At 43.8% G+C, this 25,010-nt stretch overlaps 1 protein-coding gene across 1 annotated transcript in view; it reads left to right on the top strand.

The window, feature by feature from the left end:
- The window catches only part of LOC132379435 (hexokinase HKDC1-like), a 139,577-nt gene that overhangs the window by 7,773 nt on the left and 106,794 nt on the right, over window positions 1-25,010 (top strand). The window contains exons 2-7 of the mRNA XM_059947295.1: window positions 1,275-1,457; window positions 7,188-7,354; window positions 8,330-8,422; window positions 13,685-13,841; window positions 14,794-14,942; window positions 15,040-15,159. Coding sequence (XP_059803278.1) covers window positions 8,360-8,422; window positions 13,685-13,841; window positions 14,794-14,942; window positions 15,040-15,159 — 489 coding nt within the window. The 5' untranslated portion in view covers window positions 1,275-1,457; window positions 7,188-7,354; window positions 8,330-8,359. The remainder of the gene's footprint in view (window positions 1-1,274; window positions 1,458-7,187; window positions 7,355-8,329; window positions 8,423-13,684; window positions 13,842-14,793; window positions 14,943-15,039; window positions 15,160-25,010) is intronic.

Here is a 25,010-nt window from a genome sequence, read left to right as displayed (position 1 = left end):
GTGGAATACCACTAGTCATCGGCAGCCAACCAGAAAAGGGATCCCTTTATTCCCATTCTTTACCTCCAGGTAATCAGTCACTACTTTATCCGTGCTAGAATCTTTCCTGTAATACCATGGGCTTGAAAGGCCTTCTGAAAATCCAAGATCACAATATCAACTGGTTCTCCTATGTCTATCTTGCTTGTTAAGAGATTTATCAGGCAAAGTCTTCCTTGATGCAATCATGCCGACTACGGGATATTTTATTATGTGCCTCCAAGTACCCTGAGACCACATCCTTAGTAATCGACTCCTACATTTTCCCAGCTACTGAGGTCAGACTAACTGGCCTAAAGTTTTCTTTCTTCTACTTTTTTCCCTTCTTGAAGAGTGGAGTGACATTTGCAATTTTCCAATCTTCTACAACCATTCCAGAATATAGCAATTCTTGAAAGATCTTTGCTAATGTCTCCACATTCTCTTCATCCACCTCTTTCAGAACCCTTTGGTCCAGGTGACTTATCTACCTTCAAACCTTCCAGTTTCCCAAGAACCTTCTCTCTAGTAATGGTAACTTCACACACTTAATGACTCCTGATACCTGGAACTTCCACTATACTGCTCGTGTCTTCCATAGTGAAGACTGATGCAAAATATGTTGTGAAACTTGTGTTGTGGCAGCAGTACAGTGCAATACATAAAAGTTATTCTATAGGTTATACGTAAAAAATAAATCAGTGCAAAAAAGAGCAAAAAACGTGAGGTAGTGTTCACGGTCCACTGAAAAATCTGATGGCAGAGGGGAAGAAGCGGTTCCTAAAATGTTACTAAAATGTGCATTTTTGGGCTGCTGTACATCGTCCCTGGTGGTAGCAATAAGAAGAGGGCATATCCTTCACTGTCCGCTACACTCACAAACAGGGATTGGCAAACTTACCCACCATGTTAACACCAGTCATCCAGATTATTAATATACAGTGGATGAGAAACAACAATGGACCCAAACCGAATCCCTGCAACACATCACTGGTCACAAGCCTTCAATTCCCTGCTTTTACCAAGCCCATTTTGTAATCAATTGGCTAGCTCAGAATGGATCCTCCTACTACTCTTACTAATAGTAACTTATTTATAATGCACACTACACATGAACAATGTACTTCTAAGTGCTTTAGAATGGGATAAAGTGCAAACATAAAAATAAAAGACAATGTTCGAAGCAAGACTAAATAAACAGGTTTTGAACTGGTATGTAATATTATTAATTGAGCCTGTACACCTTATTGTTTTAGGTATTGAGTTCCATAGTTTAGGAGCGTGGGTCAAAAGAGCTGACTTGACAATTTTCTTTTGAGGGAGATTGTTTAAATTTAAAAGACTGGCGGAAGAAGATTGAAAAACTCAAGCAGGATTATAAAATGAAAGCAAATCTGTGATGTAGATCGGTCCCCAACCATTGGAAGCTTTATAAACAGGTAAGAGAAATTTAAAGTAAATTCTAAAAGATACAGGAAGCCAATGCAGAACGGTTAGAATGGGTGTGTTATGCTCCCTCATCCTGATTTTCATTAAAAGTCTAGCAGCAGTATTCGGAATGAGTTGAAGTTTGTCCCCATATTGTTTTGGAAGACCAGTAAAAAGTTAATTAAAGTAATCTAGTCTATTTGATTAAAAAGCCATGAATTAGTTTTTCAGCTTCGTTCCATGATATCATCTAACCTTTCAAGCTGTCTTAAGGTCATGAGTATGTAGGACCAGCTGATTCAGGAAGTGGTAGACACAGGTCCAATTACAACATTTAACAGAAATTTGGACAGGTACATGGACTGGAAAGATTTTAAGGGATACAGACCAGATACTGGACTTAGGTAAGCACCTTTGTTAGTATTCATGGTAGGTTATCTGCTGGACCTGCTTGATTCCTTTTTATGATTCATGCATTAAAACATCTAGATTTCCACATACTTCACTCATTTGCAGCTCTTGTTATCTCCTTAGTACATAACAATCTTCTAATTGATTTCTCTTAGCAAAGTACATTCCTTACACTTCCCCCTCCATTTGACATTTTGCTCATATCACTCAATTCCCCCATCCCTTTTCATCACTCAACATCCTCCATTTATTGCTATATTTCTACACTATTCTTGGTTGGTGTGACTATAACAAAACCCTATTTCCCTCGGGATCAATAAAGTATGTCTGTCTGTCTGTATTTTCCCTAAGTTAATTACCTCATACGCCTCTGGAATAAATTCCATTTCTATGCTTCTCCCAACTGACCATAATTGTATTCCAAAGTTTTTCTCATAAATATTGAGCACAAAGCAATTTTTGTATAATCGGCACACTACTTTATCATGCATGTATTTAAGTTTAAATCATTAATATGTAATCAAAAATGAAAGGGACTGGACACTGAAGCTTGAGGAACCCTGTGTTAATAGTTTTTCCTTCATAAAAGTCAAGAACTGAATTACCCACCAATTAAAAGGCTTGCAAGGAATTCAAACACAGCTATATCTTTTTGTATTGACTGCATCTTAGTTAATACTTGGTTGTTATAGCCTTAGTTTGGAACAGCCCTGTGGCACAGTTAGTAAAGCCTCTCCCTCAGAGCACCAAAGACCTGATGGGTGCTGACTCTGTTCCTTTGATAGAGCTTTGCCCAGTGGCCAGTCGGCGTTTGGGATTGATTAGCAAGAGAATATTAAAGGAAGGCAGGGGCAAGCACAGTGGCCATCGTTGGAGTGGACAGAGTCAGAGTGGTGATCTTGAGGCTTCAGTGAAGAGAGGCTTCAGTCAGAGAAAGCAAAGGAAAGAAAAGCTCAAGAACAAAGTGTTTCTTCCTCCTTTCCTTCCTTTCTTTCTATCTGTTCAACTAGGACAGTAGAGATGCCAAGCAGGATATTTGAATGCTCCTCCTGCGGGATGTGGGAAGGCAGGGAGATCTCCAGTGGCCCTGACTTCTACAACTGTGAGAAGTGAATCCAGCTGCAGCTGCTAACAATCCGCAATAAGGAGTTGGAGCTGGAACTGGATGAACTCTGGATCATTCGGGAGGCTGAGGGGGTGGCAGGTAGAACATAACTGTCCTTTCTGTCCAGGTAGTTACACCCCAGGTACAGGATACAGGAAACTGGGTGGCAGGCAGGAAGGGGAAAGCAGTTAAGGAGCCAGTGAAGAGTATATCACTTTGGATGCTGTTGGCAGGGGGTGCGTGTAGGGGTTGACCTAACAGAGGAAAGTCACAGTGATCAGCTCTCTGGCCTTGAGTCTACCTCTGTGACTCAGAATGGAAGGGGGGAGAAGAGGCACGATGTGGTGATAGGGGATTCATTAGTTAAGGGAACTCAGGAGGATCTGTGGACGAGAACAAGATTACCGGATGGTCTGTTGCCTTCCAGGGTCCAGAATATCTCAGATCAAGTTCTCAGCATTCTTAAGTGGAAGGTGAACAGCCAAAAGTCGTGGTTCATGTAGGGACTGATGACATAGGTGCGACGACTGGTGAGGTTCTGCATGTGACAAAGGAGACAAAAAAGCTGCTTCTGCTACCACACTGTTTCCAACTTCACTGAAATCCATGACACCAAGTGAGGTTCACAATTAAGTTGCAAAACATCTTATTGAAATCCTAATTGAATGATTGTTTAAATAGTAGCTTAAAGGGTAGATTGAGAGTAGAGGAAATGCAGAATGAAAACATTGATGGAAAGAGTATGAATCAGTAACAAGGAAGGAGAGATGAGCAATAAAGCCATACTAAAGTATAGAGATACAGGATGGAAAGCTAGGTTCATTGACCCAATGAGACTGCTGCCTCACTTGAACCCTACATTCATCCCTTTTTATTCTTCCCACCTTCTTTAGGAGCTGTCTAAGAGGCATTTAGACAGACTCAAAAACAGACAGGGAGTAGAATGATACGGACCACATGCAGGTAGATGGGATTAGTTTAATCCTGAAGGGCCAGTTCTATTTCTATATGATTGTTGGAGTGGGACAGGGTTAGAGTGGGGAGCTTAGGGCCTTGCTTCATCATTCAGCTCTAGAAGAACTGGACAATGAAAATGCATACATCAGGTTGCTCTTCATTGACTGCAGCACAGTATTCAACACTGTCTTCCCCTTGAAACTGATCAATAAGCTCTAAGATCTAGGCTTGATACCTACATGCAACTAGATTCTTGATTTGTTCACTTGCAGACCCCAGTCAGTATGGATTGACAACAAAGTCCAAGCTTGATTGTCATTCAACCCTATATAATACCCAAGAATACAACTAAACAAAACAGTGTTACTGTGGTGCTGAGGTACAAAATACAAGTCAAGTGAAGTTTATTGCCATTTAACTATATATATGTATATAATTTATATAACCATATAATGTATATAGAAATGTTAACACATTTCTTCAAACCAGGGTGCAAAGCACAGTAGTACGGATAACACACATAACATATGATAACTTAGGAAGGTGAGGATAAAATTTACAGATGAATCACACATAAATAACAAACTAAAGTGCATTAATATTAAATATTGCGAGCTACGGAACAGATTAGCCAATGACACTTCGAATACAATATGACAGGGAGCTCAGAAGCCTTATGTCCTGGGGAAGAACCTGTTTCTCTTCCTGACGGTTCTTATTTTTATCCAGATTAGTCTCCTGTTTGATGGTAGAAAGTCAAAGAGGATGCTGGCTGGATGAGTGGGATCCTTAAAAATATCAAGGGCCCTGAGTATGTAGCGCTCCTGATAAATGTCGCAACTGGATGTAGGGAAACCCGTATGATTCTCTCAGCTGTTCTCACAGTCCTTTGTAGGGATTTCAGGTCTGATGCTCAATGTTCCCATACCAGATGGAAATGCATCTTGTCAGGATGTTCTCAATGATGCTCCTGTATGGGGGGGGGGGGGAGGGAGGATTGGGAGCCTTGCTTGCCTCACTCTTCGTTGGAAGTGGAGGTGCCACTGTGCTTTCTTATTCAGGGAGGTGATATTAAGGGACCAGGTGAGGTCATCTGTGATGTCAGCTCCCAGGATCTTGGTGCACTTAACTCTCTCTATGGAGGAGCCATGTATTCGCAGAGGGGGAGGGTTTGTCTGCACTTTCCTGAAGTCCACAATGATTTCCTTTGTCTTCTCCACATTCAGGCTTCGGTTGTTACCAACAGTCATATACAGCAGAAAGCACATACCTGATAGCAGTAAAATACAGTCACACAAAAAATATATATAGTCCAAGTCCTGGAGCCCATGAATGTTGCGGCAGTCTGCAGCCAAACGATACAGCTCAGCTTCCCTGAGCGAACACTGGAGGGCAGCACCTACTGCGCCACACAGCTTTCAGCATTGACTCCAATATCTTTCCCCTAGGTGGCTGCCAACAGTCAATGCCATGGCTTGAGGCTTAGTCCTTCCTATGATCGAGTCCAAGCAGCCCCCCCACTGTTGTCAGCTTTATTTATTACTTGTTTTGTCCTATTTGCACTGTTTGTCTTTTGCACATTGATTGTGTGTCAGCCTGTGTGTACTTTTCATTGATTCTTTTGTATTTCTTTGTTTCATTGTGAATATGTGTAAGAAAATGAATCTCAGGATGACATATGCATACTTCGATAATAAATTTATTTTAAGGTTTGTAGACGTTGGCGAGGAGAAGCAAAGGCTACACTGGGGATTCTGTCCGATTTCTTTCTTTCTCCATTATTGCCTAATTAAAGTAGTGAGAATGAATCCTCCTCAAGCAAGATTTGGGCGACCTCCAGAATCCCAGATTGCTGCACCTGTGAGACAGAGTGTGTCCAGGAAAAGATTCCTGACATAATACGTGGACAGGATTACCTCAGGAGAAACTATACTGGAAGTGGTGGTAGAGGCAGATACATTAGGGACATTTAAGGAACTCTTAGATAGGCACTTTGATGACAGAAAAATGGAGGGCTATATGGGGGAGAAGGGTTCAATTAACCTCGAAATATGTAGGGTAAAGGGTTAGCACAACATTGTGGGCTGAAGAGCCTGTACTGTGCTATGTTCTATGATCAACTTCCCCCAGGTTCTACTACTCTCTTACACACGAGGGGAAATTTGTGCTGTCTGATTAACCCACCAATCGGAAATGGAGCTCCTGGAGGAAATCCACATGGTCGCAGGGAGAATGTGCACACAGACAGATTCTAAGGTCAGGATTGAATCTGCTCTGGAGTAATATTTCCTTACATTGATTGAGAAGCTTCAAGAAGATCTAAGTGTAGGTTTAGCCTTCATTGAGAGGAATGGAGATTGTGAGCAGTAATTGAGCAATGTAAGAAAGGAATTGCGCATAGGCAATATTCAGAGGAATAGGGGGAAATGGGGAATGAAGGATGTGTTGGAAAGGACCAGAAAGGCATCAACTTAAATTTAAACCCATTGTTTGAAACCTTCATCCTATTTGAGTCCAAATAAACTTTGGATCACATACCTGCTTTATCATTGAAACCATGTGTTTCCATAATATTGCCCAAATCCACCTGGGCCCAGCTCATCAGCTCTGAAGTAATTATCTCTAGTTTTGTAACACTTTAACATTACAACCTCTTCACAAAACTTTAAACACTGTTCCTTATGTCTGGGTTCTTCCCTCTGTTGGGCAGAAGATGTAGAGGTTTGAAAACATGCACCACCAGGCAGAGGGCCAGCTTCTTTCCTGCTGGGGTCAGTGAAGACGTGCCAAATTTCCTTAGCTTTGTGATGAAGTACATAGAAGCACTGATGTGCTTATCTGACCATAGCATCGACATGATCAGACAAGGACCAGCTATGGGTGATGTTTATACTTGGAACTTGAAGCTGTCAACTTCTCCAAACATTACAGAGCCACTGGGCAGTAGGTGTGAAGGCACATTACCTTATTTTTCTTTGGTACTGGCATGACAGAGGTCTTAAAACAGGCGGGAATGTCAGTTTGGAGTAGGGAGAGGTTAAAAATGACAGCTAACTCTCTCACCGGCTGATCTACGACCATGGTTGTGTGCTCCATTCAGACCAGATGTTTTCCTGCAAGTTCACTCTCCGGAAACCTGATCTGACATCTGTAATGGTGACTGAGGGTGCAAGTGTATTGAAGGTTGTTGAGGTTGTGTATTGGAGGGAGAGGGTGTAAAATTTTGAGGGGTATAATTTTCTTAACCTTCTGTTCAAAATATGCGCAGAATGTATTGAACTCAACATGAAGGGACACAATGATGCTGCCTGATGATTTGTAGCCTTTAACAGCGTGCAAGCCCTGTCACAAATCACAGCGAGACTGGGACTCTCTTTTGGACTGGTACCGTCTCTCGATAGAATTACCAATGTTGTACCTCAGCTTCCTGTAAAGGTCAGTGCCACCTGATGTGAACACCACAGACCTGGACTTCACTAGGGTTGAGAACATCCAGATCGACCTCTTTAGTGCTCTTGCTAATGAAATCTGTGACAGTGGTAACATACACATTGAGGTTGGCTACTGAGTCCTTGAATATGGACCAGTCTACCACTCAAAGCATTGAAGTTCATGTATTTCCTCAGAACAACAATATATGGCTCTGAATTGGATCCACCCATTTCAGCTTCTGTTTGAACACAGGGAGAAGGAACATGGCTTGGTGGTCTAATTTACCAGAGGGATGAGTGGGGTTACACTAGCATCTGATTAAGCGTCCACCCTGCCTTGATCCCCTGCTACCAGCTTGACCTTTGTTCTTGACTGTCACCTCTTCCCAACGACCCTTCACAACTTAACTCAACCCCACCTCGCCTGGCTTCTACCACCCTGCACCTGACACCATGCTTTATGTGCCAGAACAATTCTATGATCCTTTGTCACCTGCTCCCACTCTCACCTCTCCAGCAACCGCTGCCATTCCCAACTCCACTGATGTTGATATTCTAGATTTCTACCATGCCCTGGCCACAGTGTCATTTCTTCCCTACCTTGTCCCATTCTCCTCTGTCCTCCCTATTTCTCCCTTGCCCTGTCCTCCCATTCTTTCCTCTCCTTTGCTCAGCCTTCCCCTTTTCTTTCTCAATGCCCTGTTCTTTATCATTCCTCTACTTTGTTCTCCATACCTCATCCCCACACAGTCTTCCTTGCATCTCCCTGCCCTGCCTTACCCTTCCAGGCCATCTGAGCTATCTTCCAAATTGAACATGACTGACTGTTAGTTGATCTGAGAGTGAATAAAGAGGTGAAGCAACGAGGATTATGTTTTAATCCAGCATGTTTGTGGGGCTGTGAATCTCATTTCAAACTTCCATAATATTGGGTAAAAATGGATATTTTCAACAACTTTATTTTTCTTTGCTTTCTCAGAACCTAACACTCTGAAACATCAAAAAAAAAATGTTTTCTATACACCTTTTGGCCTTTTATCTTGCAAAACTTCAGGAAGATCAAGCCAAAAAGGTAAGTGAGCAGAGTGAACAGCTCTGTCATGTTCTATTTGTTCTGGGGATAAGGGTAAGAACATATGACATAATAGCAAAATTAGACCATTCAGCCCATTGAGTCTGCCATCTGATCATGGATTATTTATTTTCCTCTTCTACCCCATTCTCCTGCCTTCTCCCCATAACCTTTGATGCCCTTACTAATCGAGACCTATAAATCTCCACTTTAAATATACCTAATGATTTGGCTTCCACAGCCACCTGTGGCAATAAGTTCCATAGATTCACCACCCTTTATCAAAATAAATTCCTCTCATCTTTGTTCTAAAAGGACATCCTTGTATTCTGAGACTGTGCCCTCTGGTCCTAGACTCTCCCAGTATAAGAAACCTCCTCTCCGTGTTCATTCTATTTAGGCCTTTCAATATTCAATGATATTCCTCCCCCCACCCCCATCTTTCTTCTAAACACCAGTGAGTCCAGGCCCAGAGCCATCAAATGCTGCTCGTTCGTTAACTCTTTCATTCCTGGGATCATTCTCATGAACCGTTCTCTGGACCCCTCCCATGCCAGCACATCTTTTCTTGGATAAGGGGCTCAAAATTGCTCACAATACACCAAATGCAGTCTTACTAATGCCTTATAAAGTCACAGCATTGCATCCTTGTTTTTCTATTTTAGTCTTTTTTTAAAATGAATGCTAAAATTGCATTTGTTTTCCTTACTGTGGTGAACTACATATACCTGTCTGGACACGCCCCTCTGCTGACTGCTCCTGTGGCTCTTCCCACAGACCCCTGGATAAAGGTGATTGGAGGCACTGCTCCCCCCCTCAGTCTGCAGGATGTTGTGTGGTGGTCTCTTGCTGCTAATAAAAGCCTATCGTTTGCCTCCTGTCTCCGAGAGTTATTGATGGTGCATCACTTACTACCAACTCAACCTGCAAGTTAACCTTTCAGTAATCCTGCAATAGTATTCCCAAATCCATTTCTGAATTTGCTGCACATTAAGAAAATAGTCTGCGCCCATATTCCTTCTAACATGACCTGACGCTTTCATACACTGTATTCCATCTGCTACTTCTTTGCCTAATCTTCTGATCTTTCTCTCAGGACCCCACCACTAAGCACATCTTTCCTTCTCTACCCCGCTCCGCTTTCCACAGGGATCGTTCCTTACGCGACTCCCTGGTCCACACGTCCCTTCCCACAGATCTACCTGGCACTTATCCCTGCAAGCGTAAGTGCTACACCTGTCCCTACATCTCCCCTCTTACCACCATTCAGGGCCCCAAATAGTCCTTCCAGGTGAGGCAACACTTCACTGTGAGTCTGTTGGGGTCATCTATTACATCTGGTGTGGCCTCCTCTACATCGGCGAGACCTCCGCTCCGTCTGCCACAACAGACAGGATCTCCCGGTTGCCACCCACTTTAACTGCTTCACATTCCCATTCGGATATGTCCAGACATGGCCTCCTCTACTGCCATGATGAGGCCAAACTCAGGCTGGAGGAGCAACATCTCATAAACCATCTGGATAGTATCCAGCCCCTTGGCATGAATATTGAATTCTCTAGCTTCCAGTAATTCCCTCCCCCTCCCTTCCCCCATCCCAGTTTCCCTCTGCCTCCTCCTCCTGCTGCCTATCACCTCCTTCATGGTTCTGCCTCGTTCTACTACCCATAGTGCTTTCCCCTTACATTCCTTCTTCATCTTTCCTGCCTATTCTCTCCCCCACCCCTTGATCTTTCCTCTGATTGGTTTTTCACCTGGCACCTACCAGCCTTCTCCTTCCCACCTCCCCTCACCTTCCTTATAGGGCCCCTGTCCCCTCCCTCTTCAGTCCTGATGAAGGGTCTCGGCCCGAAATGTTGACTGTTTATTTCCATGGATAATGCCCGACCTGCTGAGATCCTCCAGCATGTTGTACGTGTTGCTCTTCCCATGTGTACCAGATACTAGGTTAATTGGTCATTGTAAATGGATTAGGCAAGGGTTAAATAGATGGCTCACTGGGCTAGAGGGGCCTGTTCTGTGCTGTAGCTCTAAATTAAAATAAATAAAAGATAATACTGGAGGGTGGCTGAAGTTTCTTTATTTAAGAAACGCTGCAAGGAAAAGCTTGGGAATCAGAATCAGGTTTATTATCATCGGCATGTGTTATGAAATTTGTTAACTTAGCAGCAGCAGTTCAATGCAATACATAATAGAGAAGAGAAAAAATAATAAATAAATAATAATAGTGAATGAATCAATTACAGTATACATATATTGAGCAGATTAAAAAATGTGCAAAAAGCAGAAATACTGTATATTAAAAAAGTGAGGTAGTGTTCAAGGGTTCAATGTCCATTTAGGAATCAGATGGCAGAGGGGAAGAAGCTGTTCCTGAATCGCTGAGTGTGTGCCTTTAGGCTTCTGTACCTCCTACCTGATGGTAACAGTGAGAAGAGGGCATGCCCTGGGTGCTGGAAGTCCTTAATAATTGACGCTGCCTTTCTGAGACACCGCTCCCTGAAGATGTCCTGGGTACTTTGTAGGCTAGTAGCCAAGATGGAACTGACTAGGTTTACAACCCTCTGCAGCTTTTTTCGGTCCTGTGCAGTAGCACCCCCCCGCCCCCCATACCAGACAGTGATGCAGCCTGTCAGAACGCTCTCCACGGTGCATCTATAGAAGTTTTTGAGTGCATTTTTTGACACGCCAAAACTACAGATCGATGACTCTAATGGCAGAGTTATTGGTGGAGGGGATTCTGAAAGACAGGATCTACATACATTTGGAAAAAAAGGCTTTGTACATGGGAAGCTGAGTTTCATGAATTTGACTGAGTTTATCTGAAGGGGTAACCAAGATAGATAGGTAAGGATGGCACTGTAGTTGTCTGCGTAGAATTTAGCAATGCCTTTGACAAGGTACCACAAGATAGGCTTTTCGGAAGGTTAGATCACATGGATTCCAAGGAGAGCTGGACAACAGGATACAAAACTCGTGTTATACTATAGTAGGAATCAGAGGATGGTGGTATAGAGTTGATCTTCAGACTGGAGGCATGTGACTATATGTGTGGAGTTGGGCTCAGTTCTGAGTCAACTGTTGTTTATCACTTGCATTAACAAAATAGGTGAGAATGGTTGGTTAGTTTGTGCATGACACTAACATTGGTGGTGGTATAGTAGACACTGAAGAAGGTTATCTATGATTACAATTTGATTGTTTTTAACTGGGTCAGTGGGCCAAGGAATATCAGGTAGAGTTTACTTCAGAGAAACATGATGTGTTGTATTTTGGTAAGAGGAACCAGGGTGGGACTTGTACAGTAAGCATTAGTTCTGGGGAAATGTTGTAGCACAGGAAGACTTTGGGGTGCAGGTACAGAGTTCCTTGGAAGTGGAGATAGAGGTGGACAGGGTGCTGCAGGAGGTGTTTGACATGCTTTCCTTGATCTGCTGGTATATTGTGCACAGGAGTGCAACTGCATGAGGCATTACTAAATCCACATGTGGAATTCCATATAAGGTCTGGTCACCCTGTTATAGAAAAGATATGATTAAGCTGAAAAGGATACAAAAGAGATTTATGAGGATGTTACCAAGAATTAAGTGTCTGAGTTATTAGGAGAGGCTAGATAGGTTAGGACTTTTCCTCCCTGGAATGTAGGAGGTTGAGGGATAACTTAGAGGTTTATAAAATCATGAGGGGCATAGATATGGTGAATAGCTGCACTTTTTCCCATGGTAATGGAGTTCAAAAATAATGAGCGTAGGTTTAGTTGATGGGGGAAGGATTTAAAGGGGACCTTAAGAGAGTGCTACATATATAGCCAGAGGAAGTGGTAGAGGGGGGCTAAAATTATGATATTTAAAAGACGTTAGGACAGGTACTTGGATACGAAAGATTGAGGGATATGGGCCAAATGCAGGCAAATGGGATTGGTTAATTAGTGTACTTGGTCAGCATGGGTGATTTGGGCCAAAGGGTCTGTTTTCTGTGCTTTATTGCTCAATAACTCTATAACAAGAGCAAGCATGAGAACAGACAGATGTGGTGAATGCATAGAACTTGAACTTTTCTGTATATATGGTGGAGAAGCCTTCAAAAGCATATTAAATTAAAAAGGAGAAAAAGCTATGTGGATATGAGGAATGTGGGTGTTCTTCAAAAGACCTGGCAAAGAATGGATGGGCCAAACAGCTTCTTTTGCTGAGATTCCTAGTATCCTATTTATTTATTGTGGTGGAGGTATAATTTCACCAACAAAGGGCATATTTCTCAATCAAATTTGGCTGACACATTTTCCCTCAGCAAGTTCCTCAGTGAAAAATTTAGAAGCACTAGGATTGTGAAGTTCCTGTCAAATTTAATGACAGGACTTAAAGGAATTTATTTTTCAGTTTGGAAAGTCAAGAGATTGAAAATTAGTTTAAAAAGAATAGGAGAAAGCACTGGCAAAGGAGTAGGGAAGCGGGAGATAATCAGAATGGGCAGGAGAGATGTTATTGGATGGGGGGTCCTGAGAGGTTATGGAAGAGGGGTCAGACAAAATGAAATACCAAGTGACTAAACTTAGCATGAAGGGATAAACAGAGAATGATAATGGAGTGGAATGCTTTCCTTTGAAAGGATACACTGTCCCTTTCCTCACCCTTCCCCACCATGAGCTTTTTGTATGGGCTCTGGTTTTAACCTGTCATTTGTGTCCTGATGATGCTGATGTTACCATTGATGATTTGTTGACTTCCCACATTTAAATCCATGCTGAATTTGTTTAAACTTAGTTCACACTCCAGGATTTAATAGAATAATATAAAATAGCCCCCTGATGATTTGAAATTGGGTTTACATTAGGAGTTGATGAATTCATTTAATTTGAATGCATCACATTACTCAGAACATACAGTAGTGAATAGGCCATCAACCTCACCAGGCTCTGCCAGCACTGGGGATATTTATAAAGATTTTTCACACCAGCACATTTGCAAGTTGCTGTTTGTCACTGTGCTTCACTGATCTGATCACACCCTGCCTCAGAGGCAGGGTTTCCCGTTAAAAGGTGGGAAACTTTCCAGCCATGTCTCTGTATTCTCAATATACAGCATGTAGGCCTGCTCCCCTTGGGTACAAACTGACCTGATTTGGGCACAGAAGGTTTGCCTGAACATGGCTGATCACTGGGGCAGAGAATGGGGAGTTAGAGTGGGGATGAAGCCCATGACGATGCTCAACCAGTGGACAAGAGTGATGTTTTATTGGATTTAAACGCTTCTGGTCTTGCAGATCGATCGCTTCCTCTACAACATGCAGCTCAACCCTGAAAAGCTACAAGACATCATGTCTCGATTTGGCAATGAGATGAGAAAGGGACTATCGATCAACGAGACTTCTACTGTTAAAATGCTGCCTACCTTTGTACAGTCAACTCCTGACAGGACAGGTATTACAGAATGGAATTGTTGCCCAAGTCACATGGGTTTGAAGCACAAAATTATACCATACTACCTAACCCGAATGTGGCAGAATCCCCTGAGGTTTGATGTGGACCTGAAGGTTCACATTTTCCTTAACCACCTCTGGTCTGTGCTGAGTTAGGGAAACCCTGAGGCTCCATAACCTCACTTGAGCACTGCCAATTGGACCATTAGTAATAGAGACTGCTTAAAGTCATATACATCTCCTATTAGCTGTCTGATTTTAATGTCAAAGATCATGTGAAAGTTGTTTATACTGAAGTTTCTCAATAGTATCTAATCAAAGTCATGTGACTTAGACTGAGCTTGTTAACTCTAGATGGACACTCGCATGGGCCGTAGCTGCACCTGCCTTTTCAGCAGCTACTTGGGCATTTCATGTTCCAAAACTCCTCTGGCACCACTCCCCAAATCTTTCTAGAATCTCCAATTCTTTCCCCCTTTCTTTTCTACATCCACAAGTTACCTCCAATTATTTCTCACCAGATCTTACAAGCTTTTTCAGAATCTACTAATGTCTGACCTGGATTTCTTTTCTTCTGCCAAAACTGTTAATTGATTACACCACACGATAGCTGCCATCGAGAGTGTTTCCATCACTATATCAGCATTGTAAATGATGTCAGTACACAGAGTGGCTATGCTCAGTCACCATGGTCCACCCTGTCTGCACAAGCCAAGAGATTGAAAAGGCCCAGGTGTGTTTTAAGGTCTGGTTGTGGCCACACTTTGCTGCTGGGTATTTTTGCAGCTTGAAGTGCAGGTTACCTGTTGACCATTACTCCACCTCTCCTTTCCAGGACCTGCTTGGCATGGCCCTCATCTAGTTTATGTTGATATTCATCTACTTTATGTTAATATTCATCTAGTTACTTATATTCATCCCTGAATGTCTGTAATCTTTAAATTCTGTCACAGAAAAGGGAGATTTTTTGGCATTGGACTTAGGAGGCTCCAGATTTGAGGTGTTAAGGGTCAGGGTGTCTGAAGATGGACAACAAGTGATACAAACAGAGAGACAGTTGTATCCCATGCCAGATGAAATGAAACAAAGCAATGCTTCTGAGGTAATCCTATTTATTCACAGCTTCTATCTGGCAGAGAACACCCCAATGACTCTATTCTTCTGAGCTTCACTGTGTCTGTCCTCTATCTGCTCCACAGTTTTTCAACTATGTCGCTGAATGCTTGGGAGACTTCATGGAGAAGCGGGAAATAAAAAACAGAAAGTTTCCACTTGGTTTCACATTTTCCTTTCCCTGCAGACAAACCAAACTGGATGAGGTGAGTGTGAGCTGCAATGAAGCAAGTAACTGTGCCATTTGTTATTCACTGAGCCAGCTGGCTCCTGGCCATGCAATTTGATTTTTGAGATTTGTCCAGTCCTGCTCCATTGTGGTCTGATGGCAATAGAGTGTTCAGGAACCTGGGCTGAAGCACAAGAAATTAGCTTGGGTTCCTAATCTTGATAACCAGTAAATCAATTAAATTTCAGTGGGTTGTATAGATAACATTAAAATTGGCCAGCGTGCCTGCTTTGAATATTTGCACACTTTGTAATTAAATTCCCAATGTTGCATCTTCAATACTATCCCACAATTACCACAGATCCTTCTTACAATTCAACAATCCCTACCCACAATTCCAGCCCCCCTTTGTTGTACGCTATCTTGCAATTTTCTATCTAGCCCACAGTCCCTGTGCCCATAGACATTATGTATGTATTTAGAACACCCTGAACACATCCCACACGGCCCACACTCCTGTCTTACGTACTATCCTACAATTCTTTTCCTTCAGTTTTGACAGTTGTGCAGTGTCCACGGCTCACTCTGGTTGTGCATTGTCCACAACTCACTCTGGTTGTGCATCATCCACGGCTCACTCTGGTTGTGCGTCGTTCACGGCTCACTCTGGTTGTGCATCATCCACGGCTCACTCTGGTTGTGCATCATCCACAGCTCACTCTGGTTGTGCATCGTCCACAACTCACTCTGGTTGTGCATCATCCACGGCTCACTCTGGTTGTGCGTCGTTCACGGCTCACTCTGGTTGTGCATCATCCACGGCTCACTCTGGTTGTGCATTGTCTACAGCTCACTCTGATTGTGCGTCATCCACGGCTCACTCTGGTTGTGCATTGTCTACAGCTCACTCTGATTGTGCGTCATCCACGGCTCACTCTGGTCGTGCGTCATCCACGGCTCACTCTGGTTGTGCGTCATCCACGGCTCACTCTGGTTGTGCATCGTCCACGGCTCACTCTGGTTGTGCATCATCCACGGCTCACTCTGGCTGTGCGTCATTCACGGCTCACTCTGGTTGTGCATCGTCCACGGCTCACTCTGGCTGTGCGTCATTCACGGCTCACTCTGGTTGTGCATCGTCCACGGCTCACTCTGGTTGTGCATCATCCACGGCTCACTCTGGTTGTGCATCGTCCACAACTCACTCTGGTTGTGCATCATCCACGGCTCACTCTGGTTGTGCGTCATCCACGGCTCACTCTGGTTGTGCATTGTCTACAGCTCACTCTGATTGTGCGTCATCCACGGCTCACTCTGGTCGTGCGTCATCCACGGCTCACTCTGGTTGTGCGTCATCCACGGCTCACTCTGGTTGTGCATTGTCTACAGCTCACTCTGATTGTGCGTCATCCACGGCTCACTCTGGTCGTGCGTCATCCACGGCTCACTCTGGTTGTGCGTCATCCACGGCTCACTCTGGTTGTGCATCATCCACGGCTCACTCTGGTTGTGCATCATCCACGGCTCACTCTGGTTGTGCATCATCCACGGCTCACTCTTGCTGTGCATCATCCACGGCTCACTCTGGTTGTGCGTCGTTCACGGCTCACTCTGGTTGTGCGCCATCCACAGCTCACTCTGGCTGTGCGTCGTTCATGGCTCACTCTGGCTGTGTGTCGTTCACGGTTCACTCTGGTTGTGCGTCATCCACGGCTCACTCTGGTTGTGCATTATCCACGGCTCACTCTGGTTGTGCATCATCCACGGCTCACTCTGGTTGTGCGTAGTCCACAACTCACTCTGGTTGTGCATCATCCACGGCTCACTCTGGTTGTGCGTCGTCCACAACTCACTCTGGTTGTGCGTCGTCCACTGCTCACTCCGGTTGTGCGTCATCCACAACTCACTCTGGTTGTGCGTCGTCCACGGCTCACTCTGGTTGTGCGTCGTCCACAACTCACTCTGGTTGAGCGTCGTCCACAACTCACTCTGGTTGTGCGTCGTCCACGGCTCACTCTGGTTGTGCGTCATCCACAACTCACTCTGGTTGTGCGTCATCCACGGCTCACTCTGGCTGTGCGTCGTCCACGGCTCACTCTGGCTGTGCGTCGTCCACGGCTCACTCTGGTTGTGCGTCATCCACAACTCACTCTGGTTGTGCGTCGTCCACGGCTCACTCTGGCTGTGCGTCGTCCACGGCTCACTCTGGCTGTGCGTCATCCACAACTCACTCTGGTTGTGCGTCATCCACGGCTCACTCTGGCTGTGCGTCGTCCACGGCTCACTCTGGCTGTGCGTCATCCACGGTTCACTCTGGTTGTGCGTCATCCACAACTCACTCTGGTTGTGCGTCGTTCACGGCTCACTCTGGTTGTGCGTCGTTCACGGCTCACTCTGGTTGTGCATCATCCACGGCTCACTCTGGTTGTGCATCGTCCATGGCTCACTCTGGTTGTGCGTCATCCACGGCTCACTCTGGTTGTGCATCGTCCATGGCTCACTCTGGTTGTGCGTCATCCACGGCTCACTCTGGTTGTGCATCGTCCACAACTCACTCTGGTTGTGCATCATCCACGGCTCACTCTGGTTGTGCGTCATCCACGGCTCACTCTGGTTGTGCATCATCCACGGCTCACTCTGTTTGTGCGTTGTTCATGGCTCACTCTGGTTGTGCATCATCCACGGCTCACTCTGGTTGTGTGTTGTCCACAACTCACTCTGGTTGTGCGTCATCCACGGCTCACTCTGGTTGTGCGTCATCCACGGCTCACTCTGGTTGTGCGTCATCCACGGCTCACTCTGGTTGTGCGTCGTCCACGGCTCACTCTGGTTGTGCGTCGTCCACGGCTCACTCTGGTTTGCTGTTTCCATTCTCTCACGGTGTCTGTCATAGTTGTGTGTCTCTTGGACTAATGGACATTGTTTTTCTCTTTTTCCTCACATAAAAGTCCCACTAATAAACCCAAGTATCATTATTCTGCCATTCACCCATAACATACCAGTGGAAATAACCTTCCCATTGTTTCAGGTGCTGCTCTGGATCAAATGAGTGAGAGGGCAATGTACAATACTTCGACATATTCTTTGTCCCAGCCGCATCCTCTGTATTCTGATTGATATAACTCAAAAAATTACAGAAATTGACCTTGGTTTTGATATGTAGATTTCAGCTGATAAGGACTGAAACTTTCTCTATCCTCATTGGTCAGTATCTTGTAAAATATGTGAAGAAATTCAGGTAATGAAATATTCAGAGCATCTATGCATATAATATGAAAGATGTGTTTCTGTCAGCTCCCAATGCACATACTGTTAGACTGGGGAAAATTCCATTAACAAATGTCAGTTGCGGGACTGTAGCTGACCAGGTAACAGCCACACCTTCCAGAGTCACATTGCAACTATGTCCAAAAGGGGAGAAGAACTGAGGTTAAGTTATCCGATGTGATGATAATCTGACTGATAAATGTGATTTGTCATTTTTTTGTCCTCTGATTGTAAGGATGTTAGAAACCAGGTGTGGGTTGACAGAATGTATGAGGTGAGCTGATATTCCAGTGCTCGACAGTTCTGTGATTTTCCTGTGGGTTATGCAGGCACCCTTTGCCCTTCCTGTTTCTAAATTGCTGCCTTTACTGCTGGACAAGTCCTCAGACTGATCCAATGTCAGGATATAATTTAGTAATAGTTATTTGAGGTTTTATCAGGTTCTTTACCAAATATCTGGCTTTGTTTTGCATGTCCCTTGCTCTCTTGATAATATATGATTGAAATTTTCGAGCGTGCTCTTTATCGTTGAGCTGGTTTCGACACTCACCAATTTCACACTTGAGTAATAGTTGGAATTATTGCCAAATTTGGTTAGCACTAGGCTGCAGAATTATTCCCATTAGAAGCAGCGTGACGGAGTCACAGAGCCATACAGAATGGAATCAGGCCATTCGTTCACCCCACCACAGCCATGCTGACCGGTAGCCACCCATCTCTACAAACCCCCCATCCCAGCACCTGAGCAATGCAGACGTTCATCAAGGGGCTTTTTAACATGCCGCTTCAGAAAATCTCAAGAAACACTGCATCCCATGTACTCACCTCTCTGGGTGAAAAGGTTCCCGCTTATATCCCATCCAAATCTTTTCCTGATGTTCTGTTGTTTTGTTTACTACTGATAAGGGAACAGATTTTTTTGCAGTCTGGCCCTATCTGTACCCTTCATAATTTTACCTACCTCAATCATGTCCCCTCTTAACCACCACTGCTCAAAGGAGAACAGATCCAGCTGACATAGACATTGACAACATAGAACATGACAGCAGGTACACAAAACACTTTGGCCATAATGTCTGTGCCCAACATGATGCTGAATTAGTCTAGTCTTGACTAATCTGTTGGAGTTTTTCGAGGATGTAGCCAGAAAGTTGGACAAGGGAGATCCAGTGGATGTAGTGTACCTCGATTTTCAGAAGGCATTTGATAAGGTCCCACATAGGAGATTGGTGGGTAAAATCAGAGCTCATGGCATTGGGGGCAGGGTTTCAACATGGATAGAAAACTGGTTGGCAGATAGAAAGCAAAGGGTAACAGTGAATGGGTGTTTCTCGGAATGGCAGGTGGTGACTAGTGGGGTGCCACAGGGCTTGGTATTGGGACCATAGCTGTTTACGATTTACATCAACGATTTAGATGAAGGCATTGAGAATAACATCAGCAAGTTTGCTGATGATACTAAGCTGGGTGGCAGTGTGACATGTGATGAGGATGTTAGGAGAATTCAGGGTGACTTGGATAGACTGGGTGAGTGGGCAGATACTTGGCAGATGATGTTTAATGTGAATAAGTGTGAGGCTATCCACTTTGGGAGTAAGAACAGGAAGGCAGATTATTATCTGAACGGTGTAGAGTTAAGTAAGGGAGAAATACAAAGAGATCTGGGAGTCCTTGTTCATCAGTCACTGAAGGTGAATGAGCAAGTGCAGCAGGCAGTGAAGAAGGCTAATGGAATGTTGGCCTTTATTACAAAGGGAATTGAGTACAAGAGCAAGGAAATCCTTTTGCATTTGTACAGGGCCCTGGTGAGACCACACCTGGAGTATTGTGTACAGTTTTGGTCTCCAGGGTTAAGGAAGGACATCCTGGCTGTAGAGGAAGTGCAGCGTAGATTCACAAGGTTAATTCCTGGGATGTCTGGACTGTCTTACACAGAGAGGTTAGAGAGACTGGGCTTGTACACGCTGGAATTAAGGAGATTGAGAGGGGATCTGATTGCAACATATAAGATTATTAAGGGATTGGACAAGATAGAGGCAGGAAATATGTTCCAGATGCTGGGAGAGTCCAGTACCAGAGAGCATGGTTTAAGAATAAGGGGTAGGTCATTTAGGACAGAGTTAAGGAAAAACTTCTTCTCCCAGAGAGTTGTGGGGGTCTGGAATGCACTGCCTCGGAAGGCAGTGGAGGCCAATTCTCTGGATGCTTTCAAGTAGGAGCTAGATAGGTATCTTATGGATAGGGGAATCAAGGGATATGGGGACAAGGCAGGAACCGGGTATTGATAGCAGATGATCAGCCATGATCTCAGAATGGCGGTGCAGGCTCGAAGAGCCGAATGCTCTACTTCTGCACCTATTGTCTATTGTCTAAATTTCATCTACCTGTACGTGACCCATGACACTCCATTTCCTGCGTTTTCATGTGTGAATCAAACAGCTTCTTTTGTGCCACTATTATACTCACTTCCACCGCCCTCCTGGCTGGCCATTACAGATAGCTACCACTCTCTATGTAAAAAAACTTTCCCATCACATTGTCTACAAACTTTCCCCATCTCACCATAAATCCATATCCTCTAATACTTAACATTTCTACCATAGGGAAAAGATTCTGGCTATCTATCATGTCTATGCCTCTCATAATTTTAGAAACTTTTGTCAGTCTCCCTTCAGCCTCTGACACTCTGTGGAGAAAAATACAGTTTGTCCAACATTTCCTTACAACTAATGCCTTTTAATCCAGGTAGCGTCCTGGCAAACAATTTTTGGATCTTCTCCAAAGCCTCCACATCCTTATATATAGGGGCAAACCAAATTGTACACAATGTGGTCTTTCCAAAGTTTTATATAGCTGTAACATGACTACCTGATTCTTCTACTCAATGCCCCTACCAATACCACATGCCTTCCTTACCACACTATTTACTTGTGTGGTCACTTTCAGTGAGCCATGGACTGGGACCCCATGCTCCCTCTGAACATTAATGCTGTTAAGTGACTTGCCCTTAAGGCCATAAGATTCAGGAGCAAAATTAGGCCATTCAACCCATCAAGTCTGCTCTACCATTTCATCATGGCTGATCCATTTTTCCTCTCAGCCCCAATTTCCTGCCTAACCGTGTACATTCCACTTAATGCATCAGCACCAACCAGGCCATGCTCTCTTCTCGCTGCTGCCATTAAAAAGAAGGTACAGGAGCCTCGGGACCTGCACTATCAGGTTCAGGGCCAATTATTATCCCTCAACCATCAGGCTCTTGAACCAGAGGGGATAACTTCAGTCAGCTTAACTCATCCCATCACTGAGCTGTTCCCATAAACTATGGACTTACTTTTAAGGACTCTTCACCTTGTGTTCTCAATATTTACTGCTTATTTACTTAATTTTATTATTTCTTTTTTTTGTATTTGCACAGTTTGTTGTTTATTTTGTCCATCTTGCAGGGTGTGGTCTTTCATTGATTCTATTATGATTCTTGTATTTACTGTGATTGCCCGTGAGAAAATGCATCTCAAAGTTGTACATGGTGATTTATGTACTTTGAGAATAAATTTACTTTGAACTTGCATTCTACCTCCCAAAATGCAAAACATCACATTTGCTCAGATTAAACTCCATCTGCTATTTCTTCATCCATATCTGTAACTGATCTTCCATTGCGTCTCTTGACAGCCCCCTACACTGCCCACAACTTCATCAATCTTTGTGTCATTTGCAGACTTACTAACTCACCCATTCACATTTTCATCCGGGTCATTTATCCAGATTACTAATAACAGAGGCTCCAGTACCAGTCCTCACAGAACATCACCGGTCACAGTTCTCCAAAGTAACACTTTTCCACCACTACAGTCTGTCTACTACGAGCAAGCCGGTTTTGAATCCAAACTGCAAAGTCACTGTGGATCACATGCATCTTAATTTTCTGGATCAGTTTACCATGACAGACCTTGTCAAGTGCCTTACGAAAATCCATTATCAATACATCTACTGCTCTACTTTTGGCAATCACCTATCATCACCTCCTTAAAAACATCAGTCAAATTGGAAAGACATGACCTGCCCTGCACAAAACTACACTGACTGACCCTTGATCAAGCCATGTGCTTCCAAATGCACATAAAACCCTATCCCTAAGAATCCTCTCCGATAGTTTCTCTACAATGATGTGAGGCTCACTGGCCTATAATTTCCAGGAGTTAATGAGCAAAGGAACACCACTGACCGCTCTCCAGTCCTGGACCTTACCTGTTGTGAGTCAGGATAGAAAGATTTTCGTCGTGGCTTGAACAACTTCATGCCTTCATTCAATAAACAGCAACGTATCCCATCGGATTATGTGGACAGATGTAACAATGTTCTTCAAAAGACCCAACACCACCCCGTCTTGATCTCAAGATGCCCCTGCACATTTATATGACCCACGCTAATCTCACTATATTCCATGTCCTTCTCTGTCGTGAATACTGATGCAAAGCACTCATTTAGTTCCTCGTCCACATCCTCTGGCTCCAAGCATAAATTGTGAGGCTCTTCCTCTCACTAGCTGTTCTCTTGCTTTTAATATAACTGTAAAATGCCTTGGGATTCTCTTTAATCCTACTTGTTAAGGACATTTCTTGGCCCATTTTTACTTTCCTAATTCTTTGCTTGAGCATCTTACTGCACTCTTTGTATTTCTCAAAGGTCCTGCCTAATTTCAGCTTCCTAGATCTTACATGTGCTTCCTTTCTCTTTTTGACTAAATTCTGAAATTCTTTTATCCAAGGTTCCCTTACCTTACCACCCTAGTTTTCCCTCTTTACTGCAACATGCCCATCCTGAGCTTTGATCGACTTGTCTTTAAACAACCTCTGCATGTACCACAGCTGTGGACTTGCCCGATTAAAAAAACTGCTCCCAATTAATCCTCCACTAGATCCTGTCTAGCCATGTCATAATTTATCTCCCCCAATTTTGAACTTTTCCACAAGGTCCAGACTTACCTTTCATAATTCTTTTAAATCCTATGATCACTGTTCCCAAAATGTTTCTCCACTAAAAATTTAGTCACCTGGCTAGGTTTATTTCTCAAAACAAGACCCAAATATAGACTCTAATCTGATTGGACTATTCATATACTGTTTTAATGAACTCTCTTAATTGCACTGGAGAAATTCTGTCCCATCTATATCTATTCCACTAATCATAGTTAACTTTGGGGAAGTTGAAGTCACCCTTCTTGCTTTTACATCTTTCCACAATCTGTCTACATATTTATTTCTCTATCTCCCACTGGCTGTTGGGAAGCAAAGAGTATAACCCCATCAGACTGCGTCCTTCTTATCTATCCATATCGCTTCGCTGTCCGTCCTTTTTGAGTGCAGCTGTGACAGTCTCCCTGATGAGCAATACAGCTCCTCTGCCTCTTTTGCCTCCCTCTTTTCTATCTGACTGAAAACATTGAAAGCTAGGAATGTTGAGCTGCCAATACTGGAATAGCCGCAGCATCATAGTTTCACATTCTGATCTGAGTTCATTTGCCTTCCCTATAATATTCCTTTCATTAAAATAGATGCACCCCAGCCATTAACATGATGGGCTGTTTGTCCTTTTCTGAGTTGTTTGTCATAGAGGACTACAGTACAGAACCATGCCCACCAGCTTATTTAGTCCATGTGTACTGTTATTCTGCCTAGTTCCATCCACTTGCACCTGGACCATAATCCTCCATACTGCTCCCATGCAAGTACTTAGTGAATTTCTAGTAAATGTTGAAATTGAACCTATATCCACAGCTCGTTCCACATACTCCCCACCTACTGAGTGAAAAGTTCCCTCAGGTTCCTCTTAAATATTTTACCTCTCACCCTATCTATACCCCTCATAATTTTGTATACCTCTATCAAATCTCCCCTCATTCTCCCATGCTCCTGAGAATAAAGTCCTAACCTATTCAATCTTTCCCTTTCAATCAGGTCCTCAGGTCTCAGTAATGTTCTTATAAATTTTTTTCTGTACTCTTTTCAACCTTATTGATATGTAGTGTTTTTCAAGCTAGAAGGAAGGCCAAAACATTTTGTTTGGCTAATTGTAAGGCACACCAACCAAGTAAAAACAGCCAAAAACTAGCGGTGCGGCCATTTGTTGGGAGCAGCTGTTGTCAAAGTCCAGGTGCTGTGATAGAGAGTAAGTGAGGAGGCTTTAGCAAGAAGACCAGAGCAGATGGTGGTTCAGGGAAGGTAAGATCTTTAGACTTGGTCTCACTCGGATGGCAATTAGGACAATTGTCCTGCTGCTGACTCACCATGTCAAGGAACTGAAGCTGGAGTTGGACGCATGGCTATTCAGGTTTCTGAGAGCACCGAGGTAGGAATTTCAGTCAGGACTTCACACCTAAGGTGCAGGTAGTTGAGTAACTGGGACATTAGGGTGGATTCCCTTAATGAAGAATGGCTGTCCATGACTTTGTTTAAGGTGGAGAGGCTGATGCACAGACAGCCACCATGTGACCCTTGACAGATCAGGATCAAGGTCCAGTGACGTGGAATGCGAGGCAACTGGAGACCCTCCATTGCTGCAAAATTCCTCCGCCTTTATTGCTGTTGTGATGTGTCAACTTCTACCAACTCCACCATT

Source organism: Hypanus sabinus, chromosome 22 (assembly GCF_030144855.1).
Source record: "Hypanus sabinus isolate sHypSab1 chromosome 22, sHypSab1.hap1, whole genome shotgun sequence".
In the NCBI taxonomy this organism is placed as follows: domain Eukaryota; kingdom Metazoa; phylum Chordata; class Chondrichthyes; order Myliobatiformes; family Dasyatidae; genus Hypanus; species Hypanus sabinus.
The sequence above is the reverse complement of the archived record's forward strand: the minus strand, read 5'-3'. Positions and strand labels throughout refer to the sequence as shown.